Below are 26,438 nucleotides of genomic sequence, written 5' to 3' on the forward strand. Positions count from 1 at the left end.
CAGCTGTCAGTTCCCCATGCATCTCTATGGGGAAATCGGATGGGAACGGACCGTTGGTCCTTTCTCATCCGATCCCATCCGCTGGACAGATGGAAAATAGGGTTTCCATCCGTCCAGATTTGACGGATCGGATGTCAGCAGACATGTCTCCGCTGACATCCGATGCCCCATAGAGATGCATGAGGTGACCGTTTAGATCCGCCAAAAAAACTGACAGGTGGATCTGAAAGGGGCCTTATGGTAGGCCCTGAATAGTGCTTGCTATTATCTTTTTTTTAGTCAGAAAATCCTGTAATTTGTCCCCTCTGATTCAGGTTTCACTTTGTTAGTTTGGCATCAACTTTTCTGAATTTCATCAGAAGCCGATTGCACTTATTCCATGCCAAATGAGAGCAACTGCATGGCTAATGAGAGTTCTGTCCTTGGAAAACGTAATTGTAGCTAGTTACATATGGCTTATATGGTGAATGGTTTAGGCCTGATGCCAGGCTGACAAATTCCCACACAAGAGCAACTTCTACCACAGTAAAATTTTAAGGCAAACTCGCTTTAACTCAAACTCATTTTAAGGCAAACTCAACTTTAAAATGCTTGACAATCTCCAAACACCAAGCACTATTTTTTCCCGAACAAAATTCTGGATATAAAGATGATAATTTCTTGCAAGGCCTAGAGATTAGGAATGGCAGTAGGGAGTTCTCTTTTTGAATACTCTGGTTTGAAAATAGGTTAAAAGAAGTGCCTGACTTTTTTTTTTTTTTCCTTAGGCACTATGTTTTTCAGGTGTTTTCAGTTTCCATTTGCTCAGATTGCTAATCAGAATAAGGCCCCTTTTACATGGGGGGGGGGGGGGGGCTCTGTTTTATCAGCAGGAAATGTGTATGCTGATCCCCACTGAGCAGAGCAGGTGGATGACAGGTCCGTATCTGCTCAGTTTCTGCAGAGCGGACACATACACAGCTCGCTCTGCTCTCTGGGCAGCTGGGAGTAAATGGTCTTTGCTATCCATTTACACACGACTGGCCTCTGTTACAATTCACCTAGATAGAGGTGGATAGATCCCATTGCTTTTTTTTCTTTTTCAGCGGATCAGATTGAATCCGAGATAGGCGGGTGTAAATGGACACAAGTCTGCTTACATCTGCCAATCTATAGGGGTAAATGGACTGACCAATCAGTTCTGGCAGAAAAACTGACAGGCAGACCTGATCGGGACCCTTTGTGTGAAAGGGATCTAAGAACACTAAAAATAGCAGCCTTCAAGTCCTTAGTTGGACCCACATATTCCTCTGTTGAAGGGGCTGTTCTTCTAACCAAAAGAACTTGAATGTCCCAGATTTTGGCTCTCAGGGGATGTAAGAATATCAATACCTACCTGTAAGGCTCCATTTACACCTGAACAGAATGGTTTTCAGTTTTTTTTTTTTTTTTTGAGAGTTTTGCAAGAGTTTTACATGTATTTTTGAACTTTAAGTGTTTTTATTTTAGCCAACAGAAAATTCGCTAGAGGGAGGAGATTAGCGTTGGAGAACTGCTGTTTGACCGGAAAGTGAGAGACAAAATTCTCATAAAATGCTCATGTTGCGCATTTTTCAGGTGTATCTAATGAAGTAAATGGACCAAAAATATTCCAATCTGCCTAAAAGAGGCTCAAGTACTTTTTTGAGCAATATCGATTTGCTACAGGCGACAAAATGCTCAGGTGTGAACAGGGGCCATTGAATGGGACATAGTTACATGGTCAGGTAAAATTTGCTCCAGCAGGGGAAAAAATTCCTTCCATATCCCCCAAGAGGTAATCGGATATTCCCTACATCAACTTTACCTATAAATGTTAGTATCCAGTTATATTACAGTATGTACATTTAGGAAATAATGCAGGCCTTTTTTAAAGCACTCTACTGAGCTGGACAGAACCAGCTTTTGAGGGACTCTATTCCACATTTTCAGCTCTTACTGAGAAGAAACCTTTCCATATTTGGAGATGAAATCTCTTTTTCTCTAGATGTAAAGAGTGCCCCCTTATGTATTTTCACATGTTGATTATATCCCCCCTAAAGACGTTGAAAAGTCAGAAGGTTTTTTTTATCTTAATGCATTCTACTAAGTACTACTTACTTGGTAAAGACTTTTCCCTGATCCCTTTTTAAATATAGGCATCACATTGGCCCTACGCCAATGCCGTGGTACTATTCCAGTCATTGAGTGCCTAAAAATGAGAAACAATGACTTTGAAATGACAGAGCTCAATTCTTTTTGGTCCAATTGATTTATCCACCTTTATTCTTGTCTAAATATTTCTGGACCACATCACTTTTGAGCCATTCTGGATCATTTGGGTCTGTGTTAATGCCATCCCCATTATGGACCTGAAGTCCCCCTTGCTCCCTTGTATACATAGAGCTGCAGAAATGAATTTCAATTTGCATTCTTTTTGTCCCCAGTCACCCACTCCTGATTACTTTGTAAGAGGCCTACATGCTCAGACCTGATCTTTTTACTATTAATATATTTGAAGAATTTTTTGGGGTTGTCCTACTATCTTTTTCAATCTGTCGTTCGTTTTGAATTTTTGCGTCCTTGATTTCCTTTTTACATATTGTTATATTCTTTTTTATCATTTAAACGATAATAGTGTTCCTTCATTTTTATGTTTTTTAAAAGCTCTTTTCTTATTTATAGCTTTTTTTAACTTTTGGCTATGAGCCACATAGGTTTTATTCTTATTCTTTTAAATGTATTGCCCATGGGCATATGATCTGCAGTAAGTTCGCATACAGTCTTTTTGAAGAATTCCCATTTCTGTTCTGTGTTTATCGATGCTAGTATTCCCTCCCAGTCTTAGTCTTGGAAAGCAGCCCTCCTCATTGGAAAATGTGCTCTCTTAAAGTTAAGTGTTTTTGGCTTTTGTTTGTTGAGTGTCTTGGAGCTTAAAGCAGAAAATCACTCCGGTGTGAACGGGGCCTAAGAGTAGGCAATTCGTAAAATACCAGGTTTCACTAATAATCTTAACTCTTGTTTTTTTTTTTCCACCGTGGGTCCACTACAGGGTTTTCATTACTGATATTTTACATTGTCATTACTGATACCACTGTGCCAGTAACATAATAGCTATTTTATAGAAGCATGGGAGATTATGCCACATTGTACGCTAAAAATGCACAGCTTTTGTCTTGCATTGTAGTCGTTTCCACCCTTCCTGCTGCATTTAACATTTCTATGAAAATTCAGCAAGAAACAAATAAGACTGGTATGGACCTGATATTTAACATTTCTATCAAAATTAAGCAAGAAACCTAAAAAGACTGGTATGGACCTGATGCCGCCATCTCCCAGGAAGGTGAAGTCTGACCAGAGACCCTCACCTCATGTAGAGAACAGAGCCTGGTGGTGGATGCTGTTGGTACTCTATGCATTGGTTAGTACAGCAATCTCCCCCCAATGCTAGAACACACTGGTCAGGTATTTGCTGCCAGTGCTAATCAGATGCTGGTTTTCCAGCACGCTCGTTTGACAGAACTGCAGGCTGATTCAGGGGCGTAGCTACCAGGGGTTGCAAGGGTTGCAATTACAACCGGCCTTATGGTCCAGGGGGCCTGTGCAGCTCCCCTGTACACCTGGATAGGAGGGGCGGCGGGGGCAGCATGTAGAGAAATCACTGTCCTCCTTTTTCCTCCTGAAGCTGCAGGAGGAAAATTGAGGAGATTGGTTCCTCTGTATGCTGCCCCCTCCACTCCTCCTATCCAGTTCACTTGTGTTCTGCGGTCTCTGGGCCCCTGTGTGCTCCCCTGGTTCCCTCCCTACTGTGCTGCCCCCCTCCCCCCCACTGTGCTCCCTTCCCTCTCCTGCTGGCTGCTGCAGGGGATGTGTCACAATAGAGAACCAGGAAGGGGTCGGTAAATATGTAATTTAAGAGCTCCTTCCTTTTCTGAATGGACAGTCATAGTCAGTGACATTGTAAAAAAAATAAAATAAAATGATAAAAAATAATACAATTAAAATACCAAAAAAATAAAAACTACTGACACCAGTGGGTGAACTTCCAGGACCGCAAAGGTCACACTTGCAACCAGGCCCTGGCATTCCACCACCGTGGGGAGGCCCCAAGATGGCAGAAAGGGGGCCCACTGCAGAACTTGTGAAAGGGTCCCGTTGCGGGACCGTAATAAAGGGTCCCGCAACAAGAGTAAAGAGCCCCAGGATTAGTGGGAAGAGCCCCAGGCTTGAAGGGTAGGGCCCCGGCCAGGGGTCCAGGGGGGCCTTTCATGGTTTCTGGCATCAGAGCCCTGAAGGTTCTAGTTACGCCTCTGGGCTGATGTGCACCCGGGCCAAATGTCAACCGTTTTCTGTTGAACAGGCCGATATTTGGCCTGTGTGTAACAGGCTTTAGTGGTCATTTTTTACTTGGTCTCTCATTTGAGTGTGCTATAACATTCTGAAATGAGAAAGTGGAACACATTCTAGCACAAATCATGTAGGCAAACGACACCATGGAACTAATGTGTTCCCATACTGACCAAGAATTAATACATAAAAAATGACTGGTTAAAAAGACTAGAGTTTTTATCTACAGCTCTTTTTCTTTTATAATTGCTTTTTAAAATAAATGAAAGAGGTTGGATTAAAGGTTTAGTGCAGTAAAACACATTTGATAGAATAGGGAGGTAAGGGTCAGTGATCTCGAGAAATAAGTTAAGTAAGTGGTACGTTCAGCTGGAAATTAAAAATATATCTAAAAGAACGGGCTGAGTAGATTAGACGGACAAAATGTATAACTTTTTTTGTACAAAAAAGGTTTGTTTTCCCATTAAACACAACTTAAAATGCCTCTATGTTGCTGAGTTTAGCCATTCTGTTGTCAGTGAATTACTGCAGCTTGTAAGCGCCATCTCCTATATCAAGCTGTTTCATTCAAATTGTGATAAGGAAACTATTAGTAAGCAGGCCATGAGAAAGGCAAACACAATTTAAAGCTCTTTCAGTGGCTCCTCAACATCCCTTTCTCAGACATGATAAATTGCACCCAACTATTCCAGCATCATTTTCCACTTTTCTCATTGCACATAGTTGTTCTAAAAGGAATAGAGGAGATGGAACCTTATCAGCAATGCAAAGCGTGTTAACCCACTGACATCTGAATGTTTTCTGAGACATGTTGTACAGATCAGATGATAAACTATTTTCTCAAATGTATTCTATATAAAATAGAAAATACTTAATATAATACATGGTAAATAGATGGTTACGCAAACCCGTTAAAAAAGCACAGCGCATCAGCATTGCTGCCTTCACACTACATACTAGGGGTGTTGAAAATAATCGTTGCATCGATGCATCGCGATTCGGCCTTGAACGATTCGAATCCGATGCTGAGGACCGGCCGCATCGATGCGTGGATGACATCATCCCGGCTCCCCCCCTGCCTCTCCAAGGACAGCCCTGCTGGCTGCCCGTGCACTCAAAAAGTAAAAAAGAGTCAGTGACAGTGACTCAGTTTCAGGGACACTTCCAGTGTGTAAGGGTTAATGTAAACTGATGCCTGATTTTACCTTCTCATCTCCGGTCTTTTCATCTCTGTCACAGTCACGTGCCCTCTGGGTAGCCGATCTCCTCCTCCTCCCCCTCCTCCCAGTTGGCTGGATGAAAATGAAAATACCAGAGAGAATAAGGTAATCACTCAGCCATCAGTTTACATTAACCCTTACACACTGGAAGTGTCCCTGAAACAGAGTCACTGACACTAATTTGTTTTAACTTTTGAGTGCACTGGCAGCTGGCAGGGCTTTCCTGTGAAGTGCAGGGGGGGGGCTGCTATATAATGTAAATTAGCTGTGTTATGTCAATGGGGGGCTGTGTTATGTCAGTGGGGGGCTGTGTTATGTCAGTGGGGGGCTGTGTTATGTCAGTGGGGGGCTGTGTTATGTCAGTGGGGGGCTGTGTTATGTCAGTGGGGGGCTGCTTTATGTCAGTGGGGGGCTGCTTTTATGTCAGTGGGGGGCTGCGTTGTGTCAGTGGGGGGCTGTGTTATGTCAATGGAGGGCTGTGTTATGTCAATGGAGGGCTGTGTTATGTCAATGGAGGGCTGTGTTATGTCAATGGAGGGCTGTGTTATGTCAATGGTGGGCTGTGTTATGTCAGTGGGGGGCTGTGTTATGTCAGTGGGGGGCTGTGTTATGTCAGTGGGGGGCTGTGTTATGTCAGTGGGGGGCTGTGTTATGTCAGTGGGGGGCTGTGTTATGTCAGTGGGGGGCTGTGTTAAGTCAATGGGGGGCCTGTGTTATGTCAATGGGGGGCTGTCTAATGTTAATGGGGGGCTGTGTTATGTAAATGGAGGCTTTTGGCAGTAATCGTGATGCATCGATAATCGTTTACATGATAATTGTAATCGAATCGTGAGACCAGTGAAGATGCGCAGCCCTACTGCATACCAGCATCTGCATTCTAATGCTACTGCTGGTGTGCACCGGCCCCATGTGATCGGTGATGCTGTGAATGAATAACGTGCTGACAGCTAGCATGGGAAACTTCTCCCCATCCTGCTGTCACAGGGAGAGGAGGGAACGGCAAGCGGCTGCAGAAGAGGCAACACGTTGCATACTCCACACTAAAACAGGTGGAACGTGTAACATGTTCCCAAAGGTGAATTTATCCTTTAAAGTAGAACCTTTTTTTTTTTCATTTTGTATAGAGTAAGCGAGGGTTATAACCCCTGTCAGTTTTTTTTTTTTTGGTTGGTTGCTATCTGTATCTTGTTGGGGAGATTTCCCTTCACTTCCTGTCCCATAGCCATAACAGGAAGTGATAATAATAACTATTATATATTTGAATAATATTGAAAGGAAATCTACACATCTTCTCTTTTCTGTAAATGCTACGTGTCAGAAAGAAGTCATTCCCTGCCGCACATGGAGCATTACTCTAGCTTTGGATTGTTGCCCCGCATTTGTCTAGAACCACATGGAAGTCCTGGCTGCAAACACATTCTGCCCTTCTGCATTCCCACTCTCCCACATAACAGGTGGCTGCATAAATATTTAGACGTTTAACACATGTCATATGTTGTAGGCACCTGTGTTTTCATAATCAGGAGTAGAAGGTCCTGTATATGTTTTTTTTCTTTCTTGGATCGTTTAGACATAGCATTTTGATAATGTAATGCAATTATCCCAGAGGACGGGGCCATTTACCTTCCCATTTAAATACTTTACAGTATATTCACTAACCAGGGAGAGATTCTAAAATGTTACTAAACCCACAACAGTAAAACCAGTCTGTATATGCAGTAAAACATGCTTGTTATACTCACTGTGGAACATAAGGGGTTATTCCTCAGCATTGTGTAAAAAGGCTGCTTGATCCTGTCTTCTCTGATTCTCCCCTTCTTCCACTGTCCCCTGATAATGTTCTGATAGCGGAGTCTATGGAGTCAGGCTGCACATGCTCAGTTTAGTGTGGATTGCTAGAGAGGTTTTTTTATTTTTCTGGGAGGGTGCATGTGATCAGCACAGGGCCAATCCGCACTGCCCAGACAGAGGGTCAGGGGGTCTTGCAGTCTCATAGGACAGTCAGAAAACTCCTCCTACAAGCTTTAACCAGTGCTTGGATGCACACTGATAGAAGTCACAAGACTGCTATATACTGCTGATGAGAAAAAGTATTTAGCAGTTTATATTTACTAAAATTATTGCATTTCAGTGTACTGTGGGAGACCAGATATAGAAGATGCAGGCTCCTGGGTTTAGTAACACTTTAGGTCGTAGATCATCAGCTGGCAATAACAGTCTGTTTTGTGCCGACGTGAGAGATCGTGCAATTTATGAGAAATGGGAGTTTTGTAAAGCTGATGATTAATGCTTCAACTAACATGGTCAACGTTTTGTAGATTTTAGATGGAGCTAAAATGGTGCCAGTCTTAAAACGGGGTTCCGGCCTCGGAAATGTTTTCTTGAAAAAAGTATCCCTGGGACAGTCAGGGCTAGTAAATTCCATAATGGATAGCCTCTGAACTCCCAGGTTGCCCTTACCTTTTAGAAGAAATACTTACCTTGAAAATTTCTTGTCCAGCACTGCCATCTCATGTGTGGGCAGCTGAAGCCAGGGCGTCCTCTTCAGTGTCCTCTTAGTCCCAGAATGCCCTGCATCGGCCCCACTTGTCACTTCCGGGGCAGGCGCGTCATCCCTGCACAGCTTCCGGGGAAGCTGTTTAGCAGGGAATGACGTGCCTGTGCCGGAACTGATGAGCGGGACCGTTGCAGGCACATTGACTCCTGGGAGCGATGACATTCAGCTCCCAGGAGTCAATGCAAGCGGGAAGTGACGGCGCGGGCCGTGGCCACAGAGGGAGGAAGTGGAAGCAAGGTAAGTATACTTTCTTCAAAAACAAGGTATGTAAAGAAAAAAAAAATCGAGAGTATCCATTTGTTTTTTAGGGCATTTAAAGCAAGCGGATGGCCCAAAGTCATTTTTGAGGCCAGAACTCCGCTTTAAGCTTTGAAAAATGTGGAAGTCTGTCCATCCAAAACTGTATCTGTTTTAGTTGTTTGTTATTTAATTGTGCATTGATTTTAAATCCGACTCTATAGTTATTGTATTTTTTAAATATTTTTCTGACTGTGAATAATCTTGTTGGTGTATGCAAATGTTAAAGCTGAACTGTAGGAAAAACTTTTGTTCGCCCCGCTCTTCATCCACTCACCGAACACCTTGTATTTGTGAAAATATCAGAACTGTAAGTTTCTGTACTGAAAGTTTGGCGCTTACGGTAGTGTCTGGGATGAACGAAAGTAATTTTACCTAATGCAGCAACATCCACACATGGGACACGCGTTTATTAAAGGTAGTTTGATTTTTGCATGACAAATATAAAAAAGGTTTTCACTTTAAAAAAAAACAGCTTGTTTTTTTGTACAGTTTTTGTGTACACAGGGCAACCATGTTTGCTCATTACGTATGCAGACTGCACTCTGTGCTTATTAACCACTTCTGAACCAGAAGGATTTGCCCCCTTAATGACAAGGCCATATTTTGCGATTCGGCACTGCGTTACTTTAACGGACAATTGCGCAGTCATGTGACGCTGAACCCAAATAAAATTAATGTCCTTTTTTTTCCCACAAATAGAGCTGTGTTTTCGTATTCGATCACCTGTGCGATTTTTATTTTTTGTGCTATAAACAAAACATTTGCGAAAATTTTTAAAAAAAAAAAAAAAACAATATTTTTCACATTCTGCTATAGAACATTCCCCCCCAAAAAAATTAAAAAATCTAAATTTTTGAACATTTTAGGCCAATTTGTTTTCTGCTACATTTTTTTAGTAAAAAAAAATGCAATAAGCGTATTGTAATTGGTTTGCGCAAAAGTTACTACGGGAAAGATTTATGTCCTTTTTATTGTTTTTTTGTTTTTTTACTAGTAATGGGGCGATCTGCGTTTTTTTTTTTTTTTTTTTTTTGCTGGACTGCGAAATTGCGGCGGACAGATCGGACCCCTGACTGACATTTTCGACACACTTGGGGGGACCAGTGACATTACTACAGTAATCAGTGCTAAAAATATGCACTGTTACTGTAATAATGACACTGGCAGGGAAGGGGTTACCAGTGTGGGTGATCAAGGGGTTAAATGTGTACCTAGGGGCGTGGCTTGTGAAATGATCATAGAGACATGTGATCCTATATAGAAGGATCACAGGCGCTCTGTGATCATTCCAGAGAAAAGAACGGTCAGCTGTGTTTACAACAGCTGCCCGTCCTTCTCTCTCAGCGGGGAACGATCGCGGGTGTCAGGCGGCAATCGGAGACGCCTGACCGTGCATCGGCTTCCCCGCCACCGGCACGGGCTCACTCCTAGCTCCCTGCACGTGACCGACGTATACCTAAGGTGGTTTGCGCAGGAGCGGCTGCCTGCCACAGTATAACTGCGGCGGGCGGTTGTAAAGTGGTTAATATTTATCAGATTTTGTTCTCTACATTTTTTCCGAATACATGTCAGCACTAGGATCATCAGTTCAAATCCCAACCATGGCACAACCTGCCTGGAGTTTGCATGTTCTCCTGTGCCTGCGTGGGTTTCCTCTGGGTACTCCGGTTTCCTCCAACACTACAAAGACATGCTGGTAGGCTAATTGGCTCCCATCTAAATTTACCCGTGTGTGAATGGGAGTTAGGGACCTTAGATTGTAAGCTTCTTTAGGGAGGGAATGATGTGAATGTACAGCGCTGCGTAAATTGACAGTCCTATATAAGGTACCTGTAGTAAAGAAAGAAAAATAATAGAATCTCTGTGTAGCTAATTTAATTTTTATCTCAGCAGTTATTTTGCACTGTACATTGTACAACAAAAATGTTCACATAATTAAATAGTAAAATAGAAGAAGTCAGAACAATTAAACATTACAGTAATGGCTGTGTCTCGCTGAAATGAAACCGCTTACCCTTTTCAACAAAATGACTTTATTTTTAGAGTACGCATCCCCTTCACACTAAATGTGGCTTTGAAATGGAGCTACTTCAGCAAGATTTTAAAGCTGCCGGTCAGTGCAATATCATGTGTGGTGTGTAGACATCTGTGCGACTTTATGCACAGATGTCTATGCAAGTCGCACATGAAATCGCCAAAAACAGTGCAGGAAACATTTTTCAAATTGGTGCAAGTTGGAGTCGCACTGATTGGAACGGTTCCATAGGCACAAATAGGTGCAACTTGTCATGCAATTTTAAACTGTCCAATCACATGGCAAGTCGCACCGGTATGAACAGGGACTAAAGATAAAACTCAGGTTGACTAATTTAATTTTTGTTATTTTTCTTTAAATGGACATTAATGCATTTTTTCTTGTCTTATGAATGTTTTTTCTTTTTCTTTGATGCGTTTTCTCTGCTGCAGTACTACGCTGTGTCTTTTCTTTTGCTGATCTCTCAGCATTGAGTGATATGAGCCAGCATGTGTACTTATTTACAATGCTGACTGCCTCATAGTGGGAGAGAGAAAAATAGGAAACTGGCAGAGCCCATTGCTTGTCCATGCCAGTGTTTCATTGTGATCACTTGACAAAAGAGGATTGCCTAAATAATGAGGGACTGAGATAGGCATACAGCTGCATTGTGCACATTGGAAGTATTTGGGGACTACTGAGCCGGGTGGAGAACTGTCAGACGAACATCCTATCAGACGCAGTCACTGTTCCGCGGTGCCATGGCTTTCACGCTGAAAACAGTAAAGATTCCTCTATCAGCACTGTTAGCTTGGATAGAGAATCCATGAATTATTTTGGATTATTTCTGGATGAACCAGAAAATAATTGAGCCATGTATGTCAGCCTTAAAGAGGTTTCTTAGCTTAAAAGGGGGCTCCACCCAAAAGGGTAAGTTCCCCTTGTTCGCACACTCCCCCCTCCACTGCCACATTTGTCACTTTTTTTTTTGGGGGGTGGGTGGGGTGGAGCGGATACCTGTCAAAACCAGGTACCTGAATCCACTTCCGGGTAAGATCGCTGCACAGTGACCTCCAAAATTTTTGGCCCCTCCTTCCTGCCCTTCTGCCTTCTGGGAGACGCACAGGTCCCAGAAGGCAGCGGGACCATTCAGAAAGCGCAGCATGACTCGAGCATGCGCTGTAGGAAACAGGCTGGGAAGCCGCAAGGCTTAACTTCCTGTTTTCCTTAGTGAAGATGGCGGCGCCCACACCCGGAGCCCATTGACAAATCGGCTAGGGGTGCTGACATCGCAGGATCCCTGGACAGGTACGTTTTCCTTACATTAAAAAGTCAGCAGCCACACTATTTGTAGCTTCTAACCCTTAATTTTTTTCCCCCAGGCTGGAATTTCACTTCCAAAATGAAGTTCTGCTGCTCCACCTCCTGTGTTTTTTTTTTTTTCTTTTTTATAGGGAGCGGGTACCGATTTCTGACAGACACCCGCTCCCACTTTCGCTTGCAACCTCCAGGGCCTTGACACCTTTCCAGGAGACTAGACTACCATTCAGAAAGTGCAAACCTCGCACACATGTGCAGTGGGGAGCCGGCTTTGAAGCAACAGGAAGTCGCAGCCGGCTTCCCACAGTCAAGATTGTGGCACCCAAGTCCCCAAAGACCGACGAAGAATCGGATAGGTGAAGACAGCACTGGATCCCTGGCTGCGAAGTGTCTGGAAGGTTAAAGTCCCCAACTACAGTATTTATAGTTGCTGACTTTTTTTTTAGGCTAGTTGCACATGGGAGTAAAAAAATGCTGAGTTTTTTACTGATGTAAATAAGATGCATTGTTGTCTATGGGACATTGCACACAGCTGAGTAAAGATCGGTAATATAACGTTGAGTACAGAGCAGTAAAACAAAACAAAAAATGTTTCATTTGAGTGAAGTCATTTCCTTGCATACACGTGTTTCCTCCTCTATAAGCATGTTTATGTGAGTATATTACAACACTGGAAATGAAGAATAATTTAACTCGTCCTTACTCGCCTATACTCAACATTACTCAGGTCTTTACACCATAGGTGTGCGCAGCCTTTTACATTTGGGTGAGCACCCCAAAGCTCAAACACACACACTCCATTCTCTGCAGCCTCAGCTGCACTGGACAGTGAATGAATAGGAAGTGCTCTGTGCTGAGTGGCTTCCTGTTCATTCACAAACTGAAGCATAGTGAACACAGTTTACTGTGCTTCAGTTATGAATGGACACAGTGAGCGAGTGTGTTCATTTAGAAAATAAAGGGGCCAGTAACTTACATATTTACTAGCCCCTTCCCCCACTCTCCATCCTGAAACATCCCCTGCAGCAGCGATGGGGAGAGAAGGGAACCCAGGGGTGGGGGGGGCATTCAAGTCTCTCGGCAGCCGCACAGAGAATCGCAGGATCTGGCGGGGGAGTTTTGTCCTACTCTCTGCTGAGACAAGGGGGTGGTCGGAGAAGAGGGAGGTGCCACAGCTCAGGAGAGGTGCAGGGTGCCACATGAAATGGCCTGGTTGGCCAGATTCAACAGAGCTGCTTCTAACTCTGACAGCTGGTTGCCCCACCCCCCACCACAGCGCTCCCTATCATAGCACATGGACTCACTGTAGTTTATTTAATTTGAACTTTTATCCACATGTATGAACTGAAAACCACGACACTGGTTTGTTTGATCCATATCACCACCCTACAGTTCTTCCCCTCCAACATTCATTACTCCCTACTTTACAACACAGTGACTGGTGTGCAGTGCGATGCAGTGGGTTTGCTGATGCATCAATCCCAGTGCATCTCACTGTCAACCGAATGCTGGCCATGCATGTATAGATTTTCGTTCGGAAATTTTCATTTTAAGAAAATTCGTTTGATTTTCTAATCGTTAGTGGGGTCAAATCGGTCTGTTTTCGACTGCAGTAACGGGAGAATTCGAAGGGGCAGGAAGGAAAATGTTCTCGGTCAATTAATTTTCCGGCAGTGTATATGGTTATCTCTCAGAAATTACATTCAATTAAGCGGGGTACACGCTATAAGAAAATCGGGCGAACGATCGTCCGATTTTCCTTGTTTCACAGCAAATCGGAACCTATGAACGAAAATTTGTATGAAAATTCTCGTACGAGAAAAGCTTTTTTTTATTTTATTGTTGTTTGTTTTTGATCATGTGCAGTCTTTCTTTTCTGATTTTTCTTGTACAAAAATTGTACGAAAACAGTACACGTTAAAGAGGTTGTAAACCCACTCTTATAACTTGTACCTATAAAAAGGCTTACCTATAGGTACTGTAAATATCTCCTAAAGGTGCACCGTTTAGGACATATTTACTTTTTATGCAGCTGATGACGTCATTGGTGCATGCGCCCTGAAGGAACGACCACCTGTGCCGTTCCTTCAGAGCCCTGTGCCATGAACGGCGGTTCCCGCGCACATGCGCAGGAGTGATGTCATCGCGCCTCCAGCCAATCAGATCGCCGGAGGACGCGAAGTAGGACGACTGAGTCACTGGTGAGCGGGCAGCACGGCGGGGGCTCGTTCTAAGGTAAGTATTTCATAATGAGCTAGTATGTGATGCATACTAGCTCATTATGCCTTTGTCTTTCAGGATTTTTTTTTCTTTTTTTTGTTTACAATAAAACCTCTTTAAGTGGCGGTTCACACTTGTGCGGCTGCGGAGATCGCATGTAATTCGGAGCGCACTGCTCCTTCATTACATGCGATCTCATGTGCGGTGCGAATTTCAGCCATACACTTTGTATGGCTGAATTCGCACTGCATCCGCACCAAAGACGCACAGGAGGCATTTTTTTGAGCCGCATCAAAATCGGATCGCACAGTGGTTCACACTTGTGCGATCCGATTCTGTGCGTACTTGCAGATCGCACTGCGATATGCAATCAAACTGGGGGTGTCGTTAACTTTTAATTGACACCCCCTGCATATCGCATATGACAGTGTGAACTGCCAGATGTGCGGATGCGATGCGGGAACACGCTGCATATTCGCAGCGTTCCCGCATCGCACAAGTGTGAACCGAGCCTAAACGTAAATTGTTTGTTTTTTTTTTTTAGGACGAAAACATTTTTGGAGATTGTCCCATCGAGAATTTTCTGAATCGGCTGTCCGAAGTTGTGTACACACTAGACGAAAATCGTACGAAAATTCTTTGATTGAAAATGTTCGCCCAATTTCCTTATAGTGTGTACACGTCTTTATTTTATTAACCAACTTTATGGAAATGTCACACTGTGATGTTGTATTAGCCTCTGTGTAGTGTGACGCAATGGATTACCTCACACTGCGTTGTAAAATAAAAGCACGGCCTGACGTAGTTTGTTTCAGCAGACATGGCGGTGGTGTTAAGCTGTAACATAGGAGACGAGGCGTTTTTCCTTGCCTGTGAGGAAACAGCCGCCCAATGTAGGCCCACCTCACCGGGTGTGAATGAGCCCTGTTAGTGTATAATAAAGGCACAGGCCCCCATTCCACTTATGTTATCAGTCTTGAATTCCTTTTTTTTTTATTTTTGTAAGCCAACAAGAATAATGTGTGTGTGATGTCTCATTGTGCCAGGGTCACGCTACAAAAGGTCAGTTTTGGAATACAAATTTCTTACATGTGCCATTAACACATTCCTCTGTGACAGGGCTGTCCAGCTGTTACAAGGCTTAGTAATTCATTGTCCGTGCAATGCATGCTGGTCTAGAAAGACCTGAGCTGCAGAACCTTTTTCACATTGTTTGCTTTTACTGTAGTCAGCAAAGCTTGGTAAAAAAATCATTCTTTTCCGGAGCGTTGTCATTGCAGGCCACCAAGTGTTTATGGTGATGCTGTAAACCTTAGACATACCTGGGCACGGCAAGTCAGCATATGTGCAATAGAATTCTTCTGTTTAATCATTGCTTTGAAAAATAGGTCAGGAAGAGAAATCTACATCTCCTCCTAGTAAATAATTAAAGCTAATGGAATTTTCACAAGATCTGTGAGGGAAAATTTCAGTGAGGCTGTGAACTGCTGCAGATTCTGGTATTTTTTATTTATCACTGCAGTGCGTACAACTCTACCTGGTAAATGCATTTAAAAACCCGTCTATTTTTAAAGGCGGAATAGCAGGTCACTTTGGGATTGGCTGGGAGGGGAGTGAAAAAAAAAAAAGTCATATTAATTAGAAGATATAATGCTGGAAGAAGCTGCCTTGTAAGTCCCGGTTCACATATATGCGATGCGAGAACACTGGGAATCCACTGCGGGTTCCCGCATTGCGCTCAACTCGCAGGCAGTTCGCACTGCCATATGCAAATACAAGGTTAACGACACCCCCAGATCAGTTCACATATCGCAGTGTGAACTGTCAGTTAGGACATGAATTGGATCGCATAGGTGTAAACACCCATGTGATCCGATCCAGAAAAAGGGTCCTGTGCGAATTTTGTCCGGATGCGAATTCAGGCATACAATCTGTTTGGCTAAATTCGCACCGCACAGAAATCGCGTGTGATTTGCAGAGCAGTGCGCTGCGCATCAAATGTGTAGCACCTTCCTAGGAAAACACATTTGGTGGCTCTGTTCTGCTTATCGGGAGAGCCAGATCTGTTAGTTTAGCCTGTCACGTTTCCAGGTGTGATTTATTGGGTCTAAGGGAGTCTCCCCACTGTATCCAATAAGGGAGCTTGTTGGACAGTGGAGGAAACCTAACCAGTAGCACACCAGGTTTTATGGCTTTCTCAACGGGTGGGCATTGCTGCAGTGCATCCTTGGATTAGCTATAAATCCGGAGGGAGCATGTGACAGGGCGTCTTTTGGCGGGAGCAAAGTCCCAGGAGGAGGTGGACAGCTGTCTCTCCTCCCGCCGATGTGAGGAAGGTGGTTCAGGCCTGTTGAACCAGGTGTGGAGCTGGGCTGCAGAGGATCCAGTGTGCTGACCAGTGGAGCTGTTGGGCAGAGGACTTTGGGAAAAGCAGTATCGTGAGTAATTTGCTCAAGGGTCTGCCTAGGAGAGGAGACCACTCCACAGAAATCGGGGATCAAGGAGCCAGCTCACACAGAGTGTTACAGGAAAGGGGGTGCCAAGTAGTTAACCCTGAAGATTAGGGACAAAGGGGGTGCCAGGAAGGGCACTGAAGTTGTTCAGCAGTACATTCTACTTCAGAGTACAGCTTACCTCAGAGTACAGCTTACCTCAGGAAGCTCTATTACTTCATTCACAGCCAAGGGCAAAGTGAAGCAGCGGCCTAGCCGTGACTAGCTCTATTCAGCGTTACTCAGTGTCATACAGCGTTAATCAGCGCTATTCAGCTTTATTCAAGTTGTCCCAGCCTATTGTGCATAGTTCTTTAAGTTGGAGTATCCCACTCATTCCCTTCTCCTATCCAAGTTCCAAATAAAAACCAAAGATACTGGACTTCTTCTTTGCTGAGGTAAAACACTTGGAAAAATGCCAGACTGTTCTGTTGTTGCTAATGGTAACCCAGGGGAACCCACATACAGCAGCTCCCATGGGAGTAGTGCTACACATGCGATGTCTGTCATGGCACATGTGGGACCCGGCTCTTAAAGATACGTTGTTTGTTAGGGTTTATAGTATACTACAATGTATTGAAGGAGGATATATAGGACTTGTTCACACAGGCATGCTTAATGCAGACCTTCACCCTCCCGTAGCACTGTCCTCCTATCCATTCCACTCCCCTCAGCAGCGCCAATCTCGGGTTCATTTTTTTTTTTGTTTACATACTAGTTTTATTTTTTTTCTTGCTGGAAAGACTCTGGAATCGGCCCAGGCCAATGACGTGGTGCATCCTGGGATGCATGAAATGCAGTCCTGTTCAGTAAGGAGGGAGGGGGAGGCCTAGTGGCACCTGCACCCGGAAGAACTGGCAGCAGTCACAGGCAACATGGCGGCACTGGAACTGTGCAGCAGCTGCAAAGTGGCGGATCCCAGCGGCTCAACGCTGGATCCACTGACTAGGTGAATATCCTTACTGTGCATTAGACCGTAAAAGGTAAGCAGGGGAGGGGAAAGGCTCAAGTTCTTCTTCTTTAACCACATCCGCTCCGGAAGGTTTTACCCCCTTCATGACCAGGCCATTTATTGTTATTCAACACTGCACTAGTTTAACTTGCAATTGTGCAGTAATGCAACGCTGTACCCAAACTAAACATACAGTGGGTACGGAAAGTATTCAGACCCCCTTAAATTTTTCACTCTTTGTTATATTGCAGCCATTTGCTAAAATCATTTAAGTTCATTCTTCTTCCTCATGAATGTACACATAGCACCCCATACTGACAGAAAAACACAGAATTGTTGACATTGTTGCAGATTTATTAAAAAAGAAAAACTGAAATATCACATGGTCCTAAGTATTCAGACCCTTTTGCTCAGTATTTAGTAGAAGCCCCCTTTTGATCTAATACAGCCAGGAGTCTTTTTGGGAAAGATGCAACAAGTCTTTCACACCTGGATTTGGGGATCCTCTGCCATTCCTCCTTGCAGATCCTCTCCAGTTCTGTCAGGTTGGATGGTAAAAGTTGGTGGACAGCCATTTTTAGGTCTCTCCAGAGATGCTCAATTGGGTTTAAGTCAGGGCTCTGGCTGGGCCATTCAAGAACAGTCACGGAGTTGTTGTGAAGCCACTCCTTCATTATTTTAGCTGTATGCTTAGGGTCATTGTCTTGTTGGAAGGTAAACCTTCGGCCCAGTCTGAGGTCCAGAGCACTCTGGAGAAGGTTTTTGTCCAGGATATCCCTGTACTTGGCCGCATTCATCTTTCCCTCGATTGCAACCAGTCATCCTGTCCCTGCAGCTGAAAAACACCCCCACAGCATGATGCTGCCACCACCATGCTTCACTGTTGGGACTGTATTGGACAGGTGATGAGCAGTGCCTGGTTTTCTCCACACATACTGCTTAGAATTAAGGCCAAAAAGTTCTATTTTGGTCTTATCAGACCAGAGAATCTTATTTCTCACCATCTTGGAGTCCTTCAGGTGTTTTTTTAGCAAACTCCATGCGGGCTTTCATGTGTCTTACACTGAGGAGAGGCTTCCGTCCGGCCACTCTGCCATAAAGCCCGAACTGGTGGAGGGCTGCAGTGATGGTTGACTTTCTACAACTTTCTCCCATCTCCTGACTGCATCTCTGGAGCTCAGCCACAGTGATCTTTGGGTTCTTCTTTACCTCTCTCACCAAGGCTCTTCTCGCCCGATAGCTCAGTTTGGCCGGACGGCCAGCTCTAGGAAGGGTTCTGGTCGTCCCAAACGTCTTCCATTTGAGGATTATGGAGGCCACTGTGCTCTTAGGAACCTTAAGTGCAGCAGAAATCTTTTTGTAACCTTGGCCAGATCTGTGCCTTGCCACAATTCTGTCTCTGAGCTCTTCAGGCAGTTCCTTTGACCTCATGATTCTCATTTGCTCTGACATGCATTGTGATCTGGAAGGTCTTATATAGACAGGTGTGTGGCTTTCCTAATCAAGTCCAATCAGTATAATCAAACACCGCTGGACTCAAATGAAGGTGTAGAACCATCTCAAGGATGATCAGAAGAAATAGAAAGCACCTGAGTTAAATATATGAGTGTCACAGCAAAGGGTCTGAATACTTAGGACCATGTGATATTTCAGTTTTTCTTTTTTAATAAATCTGCAACAATGTCAACAATTCTGTGTTTTTCTGTCAGTATGGGGTGCTATGTGTACATTCATGAGGAAGAAGAATGAACTTAAATGATTTTAGCAAATGGCTGCAATATAACAAAGAGTGAAAAATTTAAGGGGGTCTGAATACTTTCCGTACCCACTGTATATCATTTTTTTCACGCAAACAGAGCTTTCTTTTGGTGGTATTTGATCACCACCGGGTTTTTTATTATTTAAACAAAAAAAAAAACATATTTAATTTTTTTTACTTTCTGCTATAAAACCTATTCCATAAAAAATAAAAGCAATCAAATCTCTTTAAAAATGTTGGCCAAAATGTATCCTGCTACATGTCTTTGTTGAAAAAAGAAAATCCCAATAAGTGTATATCGGTTGGTTTGCATGAAATTTGTAGCCTCTAAAAACGATGAAAAATTAGATATATACTGGAATTTTTATTTTATTTATTTATTGTTTTATACTAGTAATAGCAGCGATAGTGTGGCCGGCAATCTGACTCTAACTAATGCTGGGGGGAACTAACTGCCACTGACTTCACCATTGACATTATTATAGTGATCAGTGCTGATAATATGCACTGTCATTGTACTAATGGCACTGGGCAGGAAGGGGTTAACATCTAGGGCGATCAGGGGGTTAAATGTGTGCCTAACAAGTGTTTATGTACTGTGTGCTTAGCAGAGAATGAACAAACGAGACCCCCTGTCACTGAACACAGCTCTGTGTTTACATTCACAGAGCTGTGCTTGGCGAAGCTCAGAGCCAATCTCTGGTTGCCGGCGGTGAATCATTGGCCGGGACCCGGTGGTCGGCATGTGAAGTGATAAATCCCAGCACAGCCAGGTGGGCGCCGCACCCCCTACCCAGAAATGCAGAATCCTGTATATATACATGATTCTACACAGCCAGGCCACATTGTAGCAGTTAACATACATCGCACAGTCTGCAATTGGTTAGAAATTGGTGGGGCACAACACCTACACAGCAGCTGCTCCCAGTTGGCTATCCATGTGGGTGCATATCCCCAAACACTCACTGTTTGTTTTCAGAACAGTCACCCACAAAAATGTCAAATTGGGAGCAGCGGCTGTGTCTTTGTAGCTGCTGCGTCTTTATTAACATGAATGGGACTGTCTGCACGTGGATGCATGGAACATCCAGGACTTCCCTTGTGGGCAAACACAGCCCTCACGCAAATGTACACAGGAGTATGCCTAGTGAACAACATAGAGATCATAGACTTTCAGACAAGGTACTCCTGTGCCAGCCTTGACCATTTGGAGAAGTTGATTAGCTTTTAAAGGTTTCTTAATGCAATTCAGTTGAATGAATGCGCTTTGCTGCTGCTCATAAATGTGGGTTTCATAGTTTGGGAATTTTAAACAGCTTGAGATCTGTCTTGGGTACACTATGACATCTCCCTGGTGCCAGTGCTTTCTGTGAGGGCTTTTAGGCTCCATGTACACGGGGCTTTAGAAAAAACATGCTGCAAAGCTAGTTCTGACTCCGGGAAAAAGCAGCTGTTAAACGTGCTTTCAGTAGCTTTTTCCATTGGCGTTATTGCACGTTTGGCCACGTTGCTTTTAGCAGCGTTTTTTCTGCCTCCATTCAAAATCAATGGTTCCCTATGAGAGCCTATTGATTTGAATGGAAGTTGCACCGCAAGATTTGCGGCGCGACTGGCACTGTGAGAATCTTGAGGGGGAACTCCACGCCAAAAATGGGAAAAAAACTGCGTGGGGGTCCCCCCCCAGGTTCCAAACCAGGCCCTTCGGGTCTGGTATGGAATTTGAGGGTAGCCCCACGCCGAAAAAAACAGCGTGGGGACCCCCCCAAAATCCATACCAGACCCTTATCCGAGCATGCAGCCCGGTAGGGCAGGAAGGGGGAGGGGACGAGCGAGCGGCCCCACCCCCCCTGGACCATACCAGGCCACATGCCCTCCACATGGGGGGGTGTTGGTGCTTTGGGGCAGGGGGAGCTCTGCACCCCCCACCTCAAAGCACCTTGCCCCCATGTTGATGAGGACAAGGGCCTCATCCCCACAAACCTGCCCGGTGGTTGTGGGGGTCTGCGGGCAGGGGGCACATCGGAATCTGGAAGCCCCATAGGGGCTTATATGTGAATATATATGTAAATAACCGTAAAAAAAATTTAACGGGCCAAGAAACGTAAACAAAAATATTATTGTGTATGTGACCCTTAGAAAAACTGAGAAATTAATCCGTGCTTAGATCCAGGATATAACCCATGTATATAATGTGTATATATATATATATATAGTATATATATATATATTTTCTCAATTGAATGTTGAGGCCTTGGTTTTGGCTTTCATGTTTACACTCCAGTCTAATATGTTTATCATTGGTTATTGCTGATCCTTGGTAATTAGAACTTTTTAGGAGACTTTTTCCTCGAGTATGCTGGTATTTATATGCAGAATGAGAATAAACTTTGTCTGTTCATGAACAGATAAAAATCTCACGCTTTCTATTGTGAAGACATATATTTGAATATATGTTGAAGAGGCGCAGTTCAGTGTGTGTATTCAGGGAGTCTTTATGTGCCATGTAGTATTGATCAGTTGAATCATTACACGGTGGATGCTCCCACAGGCTCTATTAAACACTTAATTGAGAAGTTAAATTATATGCAGGCCTTTTTTTTTTTTTTTTTTTGTGCTCGTGGCATAATTGGGATTCTTTCCAAGTCTAAGACCATGCAACAAATTGTATTTGAGTTAAAGCCACTATTTATATTGGGCAGTTAATCTATACATTATATTTCATGTATCCAAGTACTAGAGCTGGCTATATACCAACAAATTGTCTTTACATAGCCTCCTTTCAGTCTTTACATGTCTTTTACTAGCAGGTGTATCTTCAGTGATTCATCATTATGTAGAGAAAAATGATCTCTTGTACACATCTGTCATTCCTCCTGTTGTAGAGCAAAACCAGAATGATGAATATACGTATATGTACAATATGGACTTATATGAACTTTGCATTAGGATATATATTTTTTTATATTTTGGTTTGCACAGACTTTATTATATATATATATATATATAATGTATGCATATATATGTATATATATGTATGTGTGTGTGTGTGTGTGTGTGTATATATATATATATATATATATATATATATATATATATATATATATAATATATTTATTTTATTTATTATATATATATATATTTTTTTTTAATAATCACAGACTCACATAAATTTTGATATTTATTTATTGATTATATATGATCAATTATGATTTCATATTTATTGGTACATTGATTTCCATGCTTTTACAGTGCAGCACTTTTTATATACACTTCTTGTAAAATACTATGTGTGTGTGTGTGTGTATAGATATTTACATACACTCAGCAAGTAATATATAAGCCTTAGGATCGATTTAGGTTTGCCCTGCCTCTGGATAGCGATCTGTGATTGAATCACTTTTCAGAGACGTTTGACGAGCACGAGTTGGTATGACTTCTCCTTAAAGCGGAGTTCCACCCAAAAATGGAACTTCAGCTTTAAGGCCTCCTGACCCCCCGACATGCCTGACCCCCCGACATGCCATTTAGGTTTGCCCTGCCTCTGGATAGCGATCTGTGATTGAATCACTTTTCAGAGACGTTTGACGAGCACGAGTTGGTATGACTTCTCCTTAAAGCGGAGTTCCACCCAAAAATGGAACTTCAGCTTTAAGGCCTCCTGACCCCCCGACATGCCACGTTTGGCATGTCATTTTTTTTAGGGGGGAGCGGGTACCTAGATTTGAGTGGTACCCGCTCCCAATTCTGCTCGGGCCACCTAGGCGGCTCGAGTGGATGTTCTCCTCTCCCCCTCCCTGCAATCTTCTGGGACACGTCACCGGTCCCAGAAGATTTGCCGTCCATATAGAACGCGCAACGCGACTTTCCCATGCGCAGTGCACACCCAGCTGTGAAGCCGCAAGCTGTTGGGTGCTCGCACTAGAGATGCCGGCGCCACGGGAGGAAGAGGGAGAGAATCGAGGCTCCCGCCGGCCACATCGCTGGACCGTGTGACAGGTGAGTGTGTGTTTATTAAAAGTCAGCAGCTACACATTTTGTAGCTGCTGTCTTTTAATAAACACAAAAACGGGTGAAACTCCGCTTTAAATGGGAGTTTAGCTGTGTCTAGCTGCTGACTTTTACTATTAGGGCACTCGCCTGTCCAGGCATCCAGCGGTGTGCTCACCCTAGCCGATTCTTGTGTCGGCTCTCAGGTGCTGGCGCCGCCATCCTGGCTAAGGGAAACTGACAGTGAAGCCATGAATCGCGCTGCGCATTGTGAATGGGCCAGCACTTCGAGCTGGAAGTGGGAGCAGGTACCTGTTAAAACCTGGTACCTGCCCCCCTCCCAAAAAAAGGTGTCAACTGTGGAAGCAGAGGGGGGGGGAGGAGGCAGAGAAGCAGAACTTCCCCTTTTGGGTGGAGCTACATTTAAGACCTGATCTAACCTTGTAAATGCCACACCACTGTGCCACAACCATGTGTGTTCAGCTGTGTGCAGCTTGGGGGATAAATTTGTGGCTCAACCATGTGCTTCTACTGCCCCCAAGTGCAAGTCTATACATGCCTTTAGAACAGGGATCTCCAAACTTTTTTAGCGAAGGGCCAATTTATGGTCCTGCAGACTTGGGGGGGGGGGGGGGGGGAGGCAGAAAGTGGCCAGCGGAAATAGACATTTTAGACAGTGTCCCATCTTTAGTATTAGTGGGAGTAATAGTGCCCCATTGTTGGTGTCAGTGGCAGGAATTATGCCCCATTGTTGGTGTCAGTGGCAGGAATTCTGCCCCATTGTTGGTGTCAGTGGCAGGAATTCTGCCCCATTGTTGGTGTCAGTGGCAGGAATTCTGCCCCATTGTTAGTGTCAGTGGCAGGAATTATGCCCCATTGTTGGTGTTAGTGGTCAAAATAGTGTCTCAAATCAGTGGGATAGATAGTGCCCCATGCGCCAGATAAAGACAAGCAAAGGGCCATATCTGTCCCCCGGGCTGCAGTTTGGAGACCACTGCCTTAGAAGGAGCACTCAGACCTCTGTGCCTGCAGGCACTGTGAAGTGATGCATCCTCAAAATTTAGAGCAGAAGCACTTTTAACTTTCAGAAGCTCAACTCATTGCTTTAATCTCTCCTCCTAGTCTGGCACATTGTGTAGAAGGATATGTGCGTAGTCTCAGGTACTTATGCTGGCTCCTAAAGCTATATAGAATTCTCTTGTAGGAGTACATAACTAGATTCAAATATTATTTTTTTTCATCCGCTTTTAAAAAAAAGATATATGGTTTCCCTATGTGTGACTGCCGTCTTGTATCGGTTCCCAGTTTTCCATATTAACCGATATAAGGAAATGTCTCTTGCCCACCGCTAACTGTTGCTTGTGGGCACCCAGCTCCTATTTAGCACAAGTTGATAAATGCCACTGGAAAAAAAATAAATGAATGTATTAAACTGAAACCATTTGAAACATAGAACGTGTTGCTGAATTTCTAACACTGTGTAAACGTTTTCATGAATTGGTTAATGCATTGATGAAATATTTAATAAGACATTGGGATTTCTTCATTGCAAAAAAAAAAAAAAAGTTGCCTGTTTTTCTTAAGAAATCCTGTGTTCTAGCTGCCAAAGAATATGGCTTAGTGCAAGGAGCTTTTAAGAGCTCCCAAAGAACTTGGTTTAGGGGGAAGGGTGACGCCTGCCAAAATGGGGGTTGTGGTGGGGGGGGGGATACATTTGGCTGGAGCTGGTCTTTAAAATAGACCTGGAAATGAAGGCTGGCCTCTGGAGACCCAAAGCTGCCAAGATCTAAACATGGCCTGCTATTCTACCATTCGCCTGGATTAGTAACAAAAGTTATCATTTTATTGCCAGAAATTTTATTCTATGGGGCATGTTTAAGATTACTTCTCCTATGAGATCCATAATGTGTAAGTATGCAATATTTTCATGCGTATAGGAAATTTCTATGAGCATAATTAAAGTCTAATTTGCCAAGCAGAGACAGCCCGCGGATTCGCCAAGCCACAGGGATTATAAATGAAGTGTACTTGCTCTCTTTTTTTTTTGTTGCTCTGAATTTGGATTTTACAACCCTAATTATTGCTTCACTCCTTTGCAGGACTTGCGCAAACAGGTAGCCCCGTTGTTAAAGAGTTTCCAAGCAGAGGTAAGAACGCTTTCAATTACTATCACTGCTAGAACAAAATGCTTCTTTCTGTTGCAGATACCTTGTTTAAAAGCCCATTTCATCAGAAACATATTAATTATGGATGGACACTGGTTGGCTGGAGTACTTCCCGGCTCTTCGTGCCTCTCAAGTTTTCCAGCAGTGCTTTTACCAACATTGCTGCAGCAGGAGTCGTCTCACTTTTCTTGCTGCATTCTCTCTAAATAATAGTAAATACCCTTTTGTAATGGCTGCAGTAAGTGGAGATTTGGGAACCCTCGTTTAGAGATCTTGCCACCTAAAATCACTGGCATTAAATCCAGCAATTGAATCAAGTCACCTCCAACCATCTAAGTTACGTCTCGAAGATGCTGTATTGGATGGAAAGACTGGTATCTGCAGCGGGGAGAAATCATGTCACCTTCCGCAATCTGAAGCTGCATAGAGAAGCACTGTAGCCAATAAATATACAGTGTACTGTGCTGAAATATTTCTTGTTGTTTTGGGAAGTGCTGCCTATAGTTACCTAAAAGCATAATCTTTGCCTTAAAATATATGAATGCAAAGACAGATATTTCACAGTGTTGTCCATGGCAACTAGCACAATTTAAACACATCTTAGTGGACATAATGGATACTTACAATAAATAACAAGCGGTGTATGCCATTTATAACGCTGACATCCAGTTGGTAAGTAATGTGGACCTTCAGTTTTCATTGCATTTAGAGATCATCAATTTACTTGTTCTCGCTCGGTGTAAGGCTGGCCATACATTATACACTTTTCTTGTACAATTTTCAGATCTTTAGATTTACCAAAACCTCATAATATGAGGCCAAACCAAAACCTTTTAAATTTGCATGCCATCAGGCAGGCCCTTGTACTGCATAGTTGAAGGTACAGTAAATCTAAAGGAAATTGAATAATGTATGGCCAGCTTAATGTTTATGTGCTAAATTCCAGTGAGTACATCACAATTATAATGTGTAATGTTTGTTGTGTAGATGAATGGCATTTATAAATGACATTGTGTCTGCACTCATTTGCTCTCGGACTAAATAAAGCACATATAGTGAATCTGCTCTGATCTTGTAAACCTGATTTGACCTACACAGTACCTGGTTA

General features: G+C 43.4%; 1 protein-coding gene across 2 annotated transcripts in view; it reads left to right on the forward strand.

Annotated features, from left to right (window-relative positions):
- The window catches only part of CUX1 (cut like homeobox 1), a 615,616-nt gene that overhangs the window by 188,319 nt on the left and 400,859 nt on the right, over positions 1-26,438 (forward strand). For both annotated transcript variants that reach the window (XM_082244943.1, XM_082244942.1), the window contains exon 3: positions 25,265-25,312. In XM_082244943.1, the coding sequence (XP_082101069.1) occupies positions 25,265-25,312 (48 nt within the window). The remainder of the gene's footprint in view (positions 1-25,264; positions 25,313-26,438) is intronic.

Source organism: Pelophylax lessonae (assembly GCF_965119305.1).
Source record: "Pelophylax lessonae genome assembly, chromosome: 2".
In the NCBI taxonomy this organism is placed as follows: Eukaryota; Metazoa; Chordata; class Amphibia; order Anura; family Ranidae; genus Pelophylax; species Pelophylax lessonae.